This window comes from Lampetra planeri, chromosome 21 (assembly GCF_965212315.1).
Source record: "Lampetra planeri chromosome 21, kcLamPlan1.2.h2, whole genome shotgun sequence".
In the NCBI taxonomy this organism is placed as follows: domain Eukaryota; kingdom Metazoa; phylum Chordata; class Hyperoartia; order Petromyzontiformes; family Petromyzontidae; genus Lampetra; species Lampetra planeri.
In genome coordinates, this window is record NC_136127.1 from 2,529,910 (window position 1) to 2,542,972 (window position 13,063).

Below are 13,063 nucleotides of genomic sequence, written 5' to 3' on the forward strand. Positions count from 1 at the left end.
GAAAGAGGACAAGAACGAACTAAACAAGAAACAAAAGCCAGTTCTAAAGAGGCAGTTCTAAAAAGGTGGTGGGCCGGAGGCAAAAGCCATCGTCGGTCGTAACGTCGGCGTGCCCTCCGCTGTCCGCAGCGCTCTCTGACAAAGTTGCCGCCTCAAGAGCTGGACAAAGCCATCTTAAGTGCCACCGCCTGCAATCAGGTGAGTGGCCTCCCCATCCATCCCCCTCCATCCAGCGCGCGTCCTCCCATATAACCTCACCAATCGCTAACCTTTGACCGTCAACCCGACTCATTCTCAGTCATCTCGACGCGTGATCCTGTTTGCCTGCATGCGCCTCGCGAGCCCTGGAGGCCGCCTGCCCCGTGTGTTTGCTGCTGCTGCTGCGCCGGCAATTCACGGTCGCGCTTCCGCATGCGCCGTGGCCCGGCGGCAGTGGAAATCCACGGAAACGAAAAAACTAAAAAACGACAACGATGAAGAAGGAAAAAAACACGGAAACTTCCCACGGCCCGGCACCAGGCGAAAAAACTAAACTAAGGTCCACTGAGCTGTGTAGCCCTCTTTCAGAAGCGACCTGGCGATCACAAATGAAAGCGCAAATAAGTGGCTTATCATCACGTGGAAACTGACAGCAGCCGCATACTCTAATAAATGCGTGATGTTGATTATAAATGTGGAGGGAAAAAGCGGAGAACCCGGAGAAAAATCCATGTGACCACGGGGAGAGAGACATGCAAACTCCAAATATACAGCAGCAGCCGTCAGGGTCAGAATCGAACCCGCGACCTCCTGTATACCAGGCGAGGGACTTCACGTCTCACCGGTGCTCGTTTGAGGAGGGCATCACTTCGACTCGGCACCGTTTATCAGTGCGCCCGTGCGCAACAGCTGTGAGGACCTTTCAAGCCCCAGGCATTTGGGAACGAACAATATGTCGTCTGCATTTCATATTCTGCACGTTGCATTCACGGACTCCTACAAAGCACAATCTCATCATCCCGGCAATAGAACCCGGGGAATCGGACTTTGACAGACAGATGTCACGCAAGCAGTGAACCTTTGCATGTGGCGCTACGAACTGAATGTGAACTCCCCTTAAATCGTTCCCTTTCTGATTCAAACCAGTCCCTGTCTCCTTTTTGTCAATTCAAAAAAGCTGATATGATTGCTTTTTTTTTGGATCAGATTGAAACTTAACTCTTTCTGCTTTCAACATATTTAAAGTCTGGTCAGAAAGCCTTTAAAAACAAATCTCCATTTGTGATGAATGTGACCTTCCCCGGTGGTTATATTCCCACTAGGCTGTAAGTTGAAATCGTCATCCGATTTTGACTGCCCCACTCGAATATCATTTGTCAAAACCCCACCCCATGCGCGCGCTTGTTCTCTCGCGTGCCTCCTCCGTGGATTCCGATCGCCGCTGTGCCTCCGGTGGTGCCCACTTGCCCTGTCCGCAATGTGGTGCCCGTTTCACCTCCAGCCGACGCGGGTGCTCCTTACATGTTAACCGCGTTGGCGAGATGTTGACTACCTCACCTGGTATACAGGAGGTCGTGGATTCGATCCTGACCTTGACGCCTGCTGTAAATTTGGAGTTTGCGTGTATCTCTTTCCCCGTAGTCACGTAGATTTTTTCTCCGGGTCCTCCAGGTTTTCCCTTCACATTTCGAATCAAGATGCGTTTAGCGTATTTGGCTGCTATAAATTTCCACGTGATAAGTCACTTTGTTGAGCTGTCATTTGTGGGGAGGTCACCGATGAAAAAGAGCTGTGGGCTTTACCTGATAAAATAAAAAATAGTTAAAATAGTTAATAGTTAAAACCGCCTTCCCAAACGTGTCGCAGCTTTCCACTACGCGCCGTGCACGCGTGTATGTACGCTGAACTTCTTTCGCGCCGTACATAGCCAACCGTGCGGGGGAAGAACAACAAATTAAGCACAAAAAGCAGCTCAAAATAAAATGAGTTTTCAATCTAGATTATTTAAAAGTGCAGAGCTCCCAGTGACTTCCTCATAGTGCATGCGTGTGTGTGCATGCGCGTCATTTCACACCTGCGTGACGGCACGCTTTCTGACATGCGCCGCCCGTGTACGACCATCGCACGTTCCCAGCCCTGTTCCCTGGCGACCATTCGCGGCTTGTCATGCGAACGTCAAGTGCGGTTGGGCGAAGCCGCCGGTGTTGGTGCGGTGGAGTTAATTGGTGTGTGTGTGTGCGTGCGTGTGCCTCTGTGTGTTTCACGTGTCATCCTGTAAGCCACTTTTGTCAAAGCAAACGTACAATTTAGATTTTTTTTATTGCAAACACATGCTCGTAACTTTTGTCTAGATGTGCGTTTCCAGATGTGCAGCGCTGTTGAGACGTGGTGGTTTGAAGAGCATGCAGAAGAGTAACGTTGTCTCGGGCTGTACCCATTGAGACAACGGGACCAACTTAAACTAGAAACTAAACAATGTTTTTATTTTACTGGGTAAGGCCCACTGAGCTATGTAGGTCTTTTTCAGAAGCGACTTAAACACAAATCATAGCTCAATGACGTGGCTTGTCATGTGGAAATATACAGCAGCCAAATACTCTAAACGCGTGTTTCTAAATGTGGAGGGAAAGACTGGAGGACCCGGAAAAAATATACGTGATCACGGGGAAAGAGAGACACGCAAACTCCAAATATTCAGCAGGCGTCAGGGTCGGGATCGAACCCACGACCTCCTGTGCACCAGGCGAGGTAGTTAACATCTCGCCACCGCAGCGCCCCTTATCTCATTTGGTAGAACAAAAAAAGCCCACTTCTCTGGTAGTGATCCGCATGTGCTGAAGTTCTGGCAGTTCAAACCACCAGGTCATGATTACAGGACGCATACATTTGCCATTTTTCACGCTTGATCCCAATGCGGCGTTGTGCCACGTATGCATGTACAGCATGTTGAACTTCTGTTGCACCGTACGCAGCCAACTGTGCTCATCAGAGGTATTTTAGCACAACGAAAGATTATTAATGGCTCTGAGAAAACGCGCGTCTTCATTAATTATGCTTTGCTGAATGAACTGCTTGTGATTAAACATGTTAACGGTATGTATTAAATGGGCCAGGTGCCTGTTTTTGGGGCGGTGCTTATTGGCACAGCTGTAACTGCAAGATCTGTTAATGATCTGTTACTGCAAGATCCGACCGTGTCCGTCTGATGCTCGCTGAGCTCCATTCTCTTCCATTTGCTGAACGAATACGTTATAAGGTTGCACTCATTACACACAAAGTGCTTGCCACATATGAACCACAAAACCTTTCTGATCTCGTCAAGGAATATAAACAACCACGCGAACTCTGGTCATCCGCGCAGCGGCTTATGGCTGGCCATCGAACAAAGACCCCTGTATTGGTTGCGTTGTTCCTATATTGGGGAAGCCATTGGAGCTATGCACTTTTAATTCGAGATTGAAAACGTATCTCTTTAGGACTGCTTGTCCTTCCCCCACACCTCCAATTATCACCGTTGGCTACGTACGGTGCGAAATAAGTTCAGCTTGCATACATAAATACCAACATATGTCACTCATTTTAACCGTTGGCTCGGCCGTGGGTGCAGACGTCCATGGAGCAACCTGGCAGCAAGATCTCGCCTCGTTCACGCGCATGCGTGACGCTCGGAAGAATAAAGCAACAGAAACGGATAAATACTAAAACTTTGCTCACTCTAAATTATTTGGCTCCACAGTCAAAGTGTGGGGATGGATTGCGCAAACGCGCTGGCACGGCATGCCTGGCTGCATTTCAATGAGACGTGAGAATTAAACTTGTAAAAATAATGCGGCACCCGAGTGGCCCCTCGAGTTGCAGCTTCGTGGCCGCACCGAGTCCGTGATTACCCGGCGGGTACCAGTTTGAGTCCTGTCCGAGTTTGAGTGACGTATGTATGTACGTACTGTATGTTGAACTTCTTTCGCACCGTACGTAGCCAACCGTGCTAATTGTAGTTGCGGGGGGGGTTGGGGAAGGACAACAAACTAAGAACAAAAAGTTGTAAATAAATTAGTTTCCAATCTCGATGATTTAAAAGTGCATAGCTCCCAGTGGCATCCTGATATCTGAAGGAAGAGCATTCCAGACAGCCGCAGAAGCGCATCCGAAAGCACGCGATACAGTGACCGTCTTTGTTCGATGGCTAGCCAAAAGCCATTGAACAAATTGCACGTATTTTCAAAACTAGAACTTTAAAATATTTTTTATTTTACCAGGTAATGCCCACTGAGCTACAGGGAGTGGACAGGACAGCGATGGTACTGTGCCTCAGGTTATTAAAGGTGCTCTGGAATATAGATGGAAGCACATTGATCTGGCGTTTTGGTTTGTCGTGTCATACACCTTTGAACCTGGACAGCTTTGGGTACTCAAATTATAAATGCTATGGGTTTACTCTCCACACCGGTGGGCTGAGCTCGTAACTAATTGACACATTTATATTTACGCGAACTAACCCAACAAAACCTTTATTACGAATAATATTGGTCGTGAAAGGCCTACGTGTCAAGCCAGCCTCTCAGCTGTTACACAAATACGGATTGCCTTGTGTGACAGTCCGAATCGGGATCTTGATTGAGACTGCCAGAGGAATCCGATGAGCTGCGAAGCTCGTTTACACAGACGTGTCCAGCATGGGGCACGGGGGTCAGCAAGTTGCAACAACAAAAACAAAACACACGATAGGAGTGCAGTGGAGGGAAAGAGTAAGCATGTCACGACAAATAAGTAAAAATAAATTAAGTTTTGGTGATAAGTACAAATTTCGCAAGTACGGAATTTTCCGCCGATTATTCAACGCTGAATGCCAGCTTGGGGCGTAGCACCAAAACAACAACAACAACAACAGTCCCAGACCACACACGTCAAGACAACAGCACACAAGTCCCTCAATTACATCGCACACGAAACTTGGACTATCGAACAGTCAGCGATGCATTGCTCAATGAGCCGTGCGGTGGAGTGCATGGAGCGTGCTGCCCTTTCAATGTGAGTGCGCACAAAATGGAGTGGCACGCGCCAGGCCAGATTTGAACATTAACGCAGCAGATTATTCAATTGGGATTATGCACGGGAGTAGCAATCATCACCCCCCCCCCCCGCTGCCTTCCTGGCAAGATTAATACCCCAGGTCACTCTTGCAAATTAGATGGTCTATTGAGTTCGTTCACACACGGTTAAACAAAGTACACTTAAGACTAAACACATGCGATATAGATTCAGTTTATTATAGTTTATTTTTTCAAATCCAAGTTAGACTTTTCTTTGGGGCCAAAAGTCTATCACTGTTGTCTGGTGTTCAAACGGCACCGGGGAGGGAATCTGCTGCAATTGACCCAAGTCAAACGTACAGCTTCGTCTTTGCATCTTACAGCCCATAGGCGGATGTCGCACTCTGTGAGGGCAACTTTTCTCCGTGCGCAAAAGTAGTGGACCATGGCAGATGTATCCCCCTTGGCAGCTCTTGGAGGTGGCCCGAGGGTTTGTTGATGTTATCCGCATGGCGACTGTGGATCCAGTGCTGATGAAGGCGGTCGTAGCACTTATGTTGTTTAACACCCAAGTGTGCTTTAAAAGGACCACTCGTGTACGTACATCTCACTCAAAGTAATATCCAGGTCCAGAAGAGGACTTGAAGGTTATCCGGTTCGGGTGGACGGCGGGGGGGGGGGTCTTGCAGGGCCAGCACTTTCACGTCCCGGCATCGCGGCTAAAGCCAGAAGTTTAAAATAGTGAAATCGGCACATCCGATGAGCACGGTAGGTGAAGTACGGCGTGAAAGAAGTTCAACATACACCTCCGATTAGCACGGTTGGATACGTACGGTGCGAAATAAGTTCAACATACATCATTCTAATCAGCTGTTATTTAGGCCCGACTAAGAAGTGATTCAGCACGTTCCCTCGGCACAGCGTGGCCGTGACGATGAGGTGAACGTTTTGAAGCGTTAGGGTCAGGATCGAACCCATGACCTCCTGCATACCAGGCGAGGGAGTTAACATCTCCCAGCCGGTAGTTTGAACGTGGGCACTGGGCTCGCGGAGAGTGCTCAAGAGTTATTTGTCATCTTTGTGCTCTCTCTCCACTTCCAGAGGACTTGGCACGTGACAGCTCCTGCTGTGTGTTCTCCGAGCACTTTGACAATTGGCTGAAAGGGATGTGGAACATTTATTTTTTCCCTCGGCGGGGGGGGGGGGGTGCACGGCCACATTAGGAAAAGCACTTAGCTGAAAAGATGTGGTAAATAACGTAGAAATGTGTTTACTTTCTCAGTCACTCAAATACTTAACTCGTTTCTTCATTATATTTATATATACAAATTTATTCACGCGTGCGTGAGCATGTTTGTTCTAAGCTTACACAAATCTTATGCCTGGCTTAACTTAAGACATTGCGAGATTGTAACTAGGATAGTAAGCTTTTTACTTCAACTCAAGCATATCAGAAGGGGGTGGGGGATATAAATAGTGTGTTTATAGGTCTCCTTTTAAAATATATATAATAGAATTGCAGTTCTTGTTGCAACAACGTACACAAAACAAGCTGGGCAGATGGTCTCCCCACTTGAAGCCCTCTCGTGGCTGGCAGACCTCTCAACAATTGTATTCAGCTCCTGCACCTATTGCTGCCATTTGCAATAATAGAATAGTCCAATCCCTGTTTCGGGAGGACTGGTACGGCTTTGTCTCTTTTGCTGTACGAATTTATGTTGAACTTATTTCGCACCGTGCATAGCCAACCATGCTGATCAGAGGTGCGGGGGTAAGGCAAACGAACTAAACACACAAATATAGTAATAGGTTTTTACCCTTTTATCTGGCACCAAAACTGACACCATTATACAAGGGATCATGTTTGCAATAACTACAACACAAGCATTCAAAATGCAAACAAAAATAGACAACTCTGATAATGATATGCACTGTCCTTGAAATTGATTGGTCCACACCCGAGACGGCTTTTCTTAGAGCCTAGTCTCCACTGGTGTTGGACCAGATGACGCCAAAAGGCGTACAAACACAAAAGCAGTTCACATGAGGGGGAGGGGTCGGCGGTGCTCATGACCCTTGACAGCCCTGAGCGAGTGGTGGAAATTCCACATTCCTATGGTGGGAGTCAGTTTTGCCGGTAGGAGAACTGCGGTTGACTTCCCGCGCAGCGTTATTCGTGGGCAATTTTGATGGGCTGAGTTGGCCACAGATTTGAGTTTGCCTCTATGAACGTTCAGATTACAAGGAGGGAGCGTGCTCGAACACAGTGATTGCAGCCACCATTAATAGATGGCAAAGCCTGCAGAAAAGACAACACACTGAATAGGCAAGGAGGCACAGCGGTGAGCCAGTGGCACAGTGGTTTGTTCACTGAGCTCTGAAACCAGTTATACATGAGTTTTATTCCCAACTACGGCTAATATCCGTCACTCGTGAAATCTAAGCCAATCCGGCATCCCCAAATTATCATAACCCTACATTGCCTAACGTGGTGAAGTATGGTCAAACTACCACAGTTATTGGCATGGCATATGGAGGGCTTTCATCCAACAACAGTGAATTTACAAATTGTCTCTCAAGACACACTGAAATATACGCGCAAAAGCAGGCTCTAAAATAAAATAATTTGGGATATGAAATGTGTTCCTGATCAAATGAGCAATGATGGGAGAGCAGTAAAAATCTAGGTGGTAAGAGATTTTAGTTTCTACATGTCACAACTAGAACTTTTTTATGGGTTCCATTTCATTCAAGGTACTGTGTGGGCCAATAAGATTGTGATCTAGAGCTACGTTGGTAAGATGTTAACTCCCTCGCCTGGTATACAGGAGGTCGTGAGTTCAATCCCAAACCCTGACGCCTCCTGTATTTTTGGAGTTTGTATCTCTCTCCCCGTGGTCACGTGGATTATTCTCCGGGTCCTCAGATTTTTCGCCGCACATTTAGAATCAAAATCACGCGTTTAGAGTATTTGGCTGCTATAAATTTCCACGTGATGACAAGCCACTTCGTTGAACGATCATTCCTGGCCAGGTTGCTTCTGAAAAAGAGCGAGACATTTAAAATAGTTTGGTTTTATGTCATTTGACCGAATATATAAATGTCCGCCTGTGTGAGAAACTCCAAGGTGGCAAACGTGCTATTTGCCTCTGTCGTCTTGGCAATCTACGTTGGCTTCCAGTGCGCGTTCTAATCCTGAAGACATTTTCACCAATTTTTGGTTTTGTTCGCACGGTTGCAGAGCACAGTCGGCCCAAAGGCTGAAAACGTGGGGTTGCCAGCAACGCAACAGCAACCAGAGTCATCGTTGTATTAGATTAGAATTGTAAAACGTTTCTTGAATTGAGCAAAGGTTATTATTGTCAGGGCTTGGGGAGAAGAGACTATAGTTAGGGGCGGAATGCAAAGCAGAGCGGGCGAGTGTGAAGGAGCAGAGAGGGAATTGTGTTGTGGCCTGGAGCGTTGCCTCCGGCCCAGTCCACGTGTGTGCACGTACACGCTGCTGGTCAGCGCTTGCGAGCATCCGCATATTCGTGTGTGTGGGGGGAGTGGTGGTGTAGCGGTTAGCGTACTGCGCTATGAACCCAGCTGTGACCCGAGTTCGATTTCCGCTAACGTCCAAATAAGTACCTGGTGCGGTGTGTAGTAAACATCGCCACTGGGGAGACAAAGGCGGCCGGGCGTGGTCCTGGCCACCCACCTCCTTCTGTGCTGTGCCGGCCTTCATAGGTCCTCGCTAACAGCACTTTCCCCAACAGTCTGTTAAGCCTATACAAGGGATCTTTGTCTTTATTTCATGTGTACGCGTGGGTGCTGTGCCCACTTGTTTCAGATGCTCTTGTATTCAATGTTTTTTTATTTCAACTCAACGCAATCCCGGTACCAGAGCACCGATCACAAAATAGAAGATGAGGGGGGGGGTGCAGAAATTCTGCAAACAAAAGCCCGAAATTGGCGCGACAGGGCTTGGTGAAGGGGTTCAGATGTCCTTTTTAAACTTGTACACGGACAATATAAACGAGCGCTGCACTTACCCGCACCTCCGATTAGCGCGGTTGGCTATAGTACGGTACGAAAGAAGTTCAACAGACAGACATACATAGACTCGCATGGTTATTCAACCCACTCACATTGTCACTCACCCACACACCACACCCATCCGATTAGCGCGGTTGGCTACGTACGGCGCGAAAGAAGTTCAACCTACATACATTGGGAGAAGTTTACCTCGTTGTGCCTCTCTCTTTGCCTTTAGAAGATAAAAAATTAAGGTGGTGCGTCGGAGTTGTCCACGTGGGTAAATAGTTGCGCGTAGTAAATATCTTGCCCCCCCCCCCCCCCCCCCGTGTTTGTGCAACGATGTTTCAGAATTCGGTGATTCGGAGCGCGCCCGTGTGCATTGACGCGCAAGGCCGGAGCAGCGCCCGCTTCCTCACCACCTACGATCGCAAGTTCGTCATCAAGACGATCGTGAGCGAGGACGTGGCCGAGATGCACAACGTCCTCAAGAAATACCACCAGGTACCGCCCCATGCCGCTTCTCCACCCTGTGTGGCCAGCCTGCGGTCGCGTTTAGACTGGTGGACCCCGGAGCAAAAAATAATAATAATCGCGAAAAAAAACTCAACATTTCGGATCTACTTTTCAAGGTATTTTTTTTTTACCAAGTGGCGAGAAGACAAGAGACCAGGATGAGTCTCATATGCAAGAGTGGTCTGGGGCATTAGTCTGCTCGTAGGGGGTGGGGGAGGGCAGTAATTGGTATTGAGTTTACTCTACAACACACTGATATGCTGAAGTAACTAATTGGCACATTTTCTTTTACGTGACAAACCTTACTAATTAGCAAGTTTGGGTGGTTGCGGGGTTAACGACACATTTGTATTTACGCGATCCAACCCCAAAAATACTTGATTATGAAGAAGGGGCCACCACTATAGCAAACTCTGGGGAGCTCCTCTCAGGGGATGTTTGGTCTACTCTTCCAAACTGGACAGCCACTTGGCAAGAGGTGAGACTAACCCACACCTCGAGCCCACCACGCGCGACCTGCCCCTTTGGCCGACTGCAGTGAGTGAACCCACTCGTACTGCTGGGTGGACAGACGAAGTTGAGGGGTGGGGGGGACTACCGCCCTGGGGGATCCAACCGCACTGGTGGCTTCCCGAGTGCTCTTCCACTGTGCTACCCACTACACCACGGGGGGGGGGGGGGGGAACCTTTTTACTGCCAAGGGCCATTTGGATATTTATAACATCATTCGCGGGCCATGCAAAATTATCAACTTAAAAATGAGTTCGCTATATTTGGTCAAGCATTTAATTAACTCACCCCTAATGCGATGGCTGGAACTGCTTCTCTTTGGCGAGGCATGCGATGATGTTAGCTGGTGTTGATGATGTTGCTACTCGCAACTGCTTTTACAGGTTTGCTCCGAGATTTGTTGAATATCGAGTCCTGCCTGCGGTTTGCCTTGGCAGGGCCACACCAAATGATTTTGCGGGCCTTAAATGGCCCGCGGGCCGGACGTTCCCCACCCCTGCACTACACCATGGCATCTCCCTTGAGTGCTGAGTAACATGGTCCACTTATCCCAGCAGGCGTTCCTCATTAATGTATTACTATTGTTTACACCTTGTTGGATATACGATTATATATCCGGCTGGTTGTTTTGGTTTTTTAATATTTTATCAAATTTCATTTGTTTCTTTGACTGTTGTTTGCTCGGTCACTGCGGCAAGTCTCTATGATATTTCATGTTTGATATAATAATTGTGATTCCCTGTATATTGTCTTGAGATTCTTATTATAACGGGGGCTTTTTTTGTTTTACCAGGTAAGGGCCACTGGGCTATGTAGCTTTTTTCAGAATCGACCTGGCTATCTCAAATGATAGCTCAACGAAGTGGCCTATTACATGAAAATGTATAGCAGCCAAATACTTAAAACTCATGATGTTGATTTTAAATGTGTAGGGGAAAAACCGGAGGACTCAGAGAAAAATACACACGGCTATGGGGAAAGAACACGCCAACTCCAAATATACAGCATGCGTTGGGATTGAACCCACAACTTCCTGCATACCAGGCGAGGGAGTTAACATCTCGCCACCGCGGTGAACTTGATGCAGGCTGCATTGATAGGATAGGAGGGTCGCTTCGGCTCAGTCTACCCATAAACTTGTCGCGATGTCTTATTTGTTGATGTCGCACACCGCTGGATGTTAGCGCGAAGGGTTTGTGTGGCAGGGTCTGGCATTACCAGACCGTGACTGTTGCAATTCTGCTGGGAAAGTGGTGCAGTAGTCCAGCGTGTGTCGTACGGGTGTCAAAGTGTTTTTGTTACTTTTTTTTACGCAGCCATTTCCAACTTGAAACGGAGTGGGCTCACATTGTTCAGGCTCGTGTATAAACGTCCCAATAAATGGGGTCTCTGGGCTGAGCTGTGGCTTTAGCTGTAGCTACACACACACACAGCCTTTGTGCTGAGCTGATGGATTATTGAGCTACAGGGACAGGACCCGAGGCTCGGCGTGCTGAACGGATGATTAACGGAGGCTGGGCGGGGGGGGGGTTCCCTGAGTGTATGCAGAAGAAAACTAATTACGGTTTTGTGGTGGATGGAGAGGGTGGTGGTGGGCCTGACGATGGCAGGGTTGTGATGGGGGCGCGATTGGGGATTTCGGGCTATCATCGGGGCATAAATAACGAAGCTGGTTCCCCCTTTTTGTAATGGATTTTTCCCCCCTTTAAATTGTTGTCCTAAATTACTTGGCGCAGAGCCACTTCCCCTTGATACGGTTCTCGGGTGCCACCACCAAATGGACGCGTGTCGGGCGCTCGCGGCCCTCCGGCATGCCAGGGCATTCCAGACGCAACGTCGCATGGGCCAATTCAATTAGCCGCCGTCGATTCTCATGCCCCTGCAGTCCTTGGCCCGCGACCGTGCGTTTCGGGACTGAAGCCAGAAATAATATTTTTACTGCGCTCTGAGAGGTTTGCTTCAGAGACGCGACGCACGCGCACGCACGAGTACGCATGCGCACGCACGGGTATGCACACACACGCATGGGTACACACACACGCATGGGTACGCACGCACGGGCACGCACGCACGGGTATGCACACACACGCATGGGTTCCCACACGCGTGCACGCACGGCCGTTACGCCAGTCTCCCTTACCTGTCCTCAAAGCCGCCGCTGAAGTTGCGGCCCAAATGTTGACGCTAACTGCGCACGCCGCTGAGCACAATGACAGGATAGCTGGCTTCGTTGACATTACCAAGATAAACAAAACAACAGCAATAATAATAATTTCGATTGTGTTACAATAAAAGGCTGCTTCTATTCAAAGGGGAAACATGCGCAAATGGGAAAGGTGTGTGAGCGGTAGTGTATCGGTTCGTGCACATGCGCTACGAACCCGGCGACCCGGGTTCGATTCCCGCTCACGGCCAACATCGGTGGTGATTATCTGAACCGGTCCTGGGCCTCCTCCCCAAGGCCGTCTCGGCCTCAAATGAGTAGCTGGTGCGGCGTGTAGTCAACATCGCCACTCGGGAGACAAAGGCGGTCGGGCGTGGTGCTGGCCACCCACCCCGACGTGTGCGACGGTGTCGGCCTTCATAGGTGCTCGCTAACAGCACTTGTCCCAATTATCTATCAAGGCTATATGGAGGGGGGGGGGGGTCTTTGTTGGTTTGATTTAGTGCACTCTGCTACGATCCTGGTGACCCAGATTTCTTGTGGTTTGGGTATTGGCAACTTTGATTTGTGAAACCTTGCTCGAGGCTTCAGGTCGGTTTACCCAGCCTGGCGCGAGTTACAAGTCGCACCTTGTGTCAACACGAGCAAGGATGGCGAGGTGTGGACCCCTCGTCTTGTGCTGTGCCACCATTACAAAGGTGCTTTTCTTAACAGAACTCACCCCAGCAATCGATGAGAACAAGTGTGCCGTGTGGATAGTCTCCGCAATCACCACGCGTGCACTTGCGTGCATCCTTAACAAATGAAAGCGCCCGGCACGTTATGAACAGAGGAGCACGGACGCCAC

General features: G+C 48.8%; 1 protein-coding gene across 4 annotated transcripts in view; it reads left to right on the forward strand.

Moving 5' to 3' along the window:
• LOC144724519 (phosphatidylinositol 5-phosphate 4-kinase type-2 alpha-like) overlaps window positions 1-13,063 on the forward strand; it is a 213,179-nt gene that overhangs the window by 124,668 nt on the left and 75,448 nt on the right. For 2 of the 4 annotated variants that reach the window (XM_078603728.1, XM_078603729.1), the window contains 2 exons: window positions 130-198; window positions 9,378-9,530. In XM_078603728.1, the coding sequence (XP_078459854.1) occupies window positions 130-198; window positions 9,378-9,530 (222 nt within the window). The remainder of the gene's footprint in view (window positions 1-129; window positions 199-9,377; window positions 9,531-13,063) is intronic. The other 2 variants (XM_078603732.1, XM_078603731.1) reach the window with 1 other exon arrangement.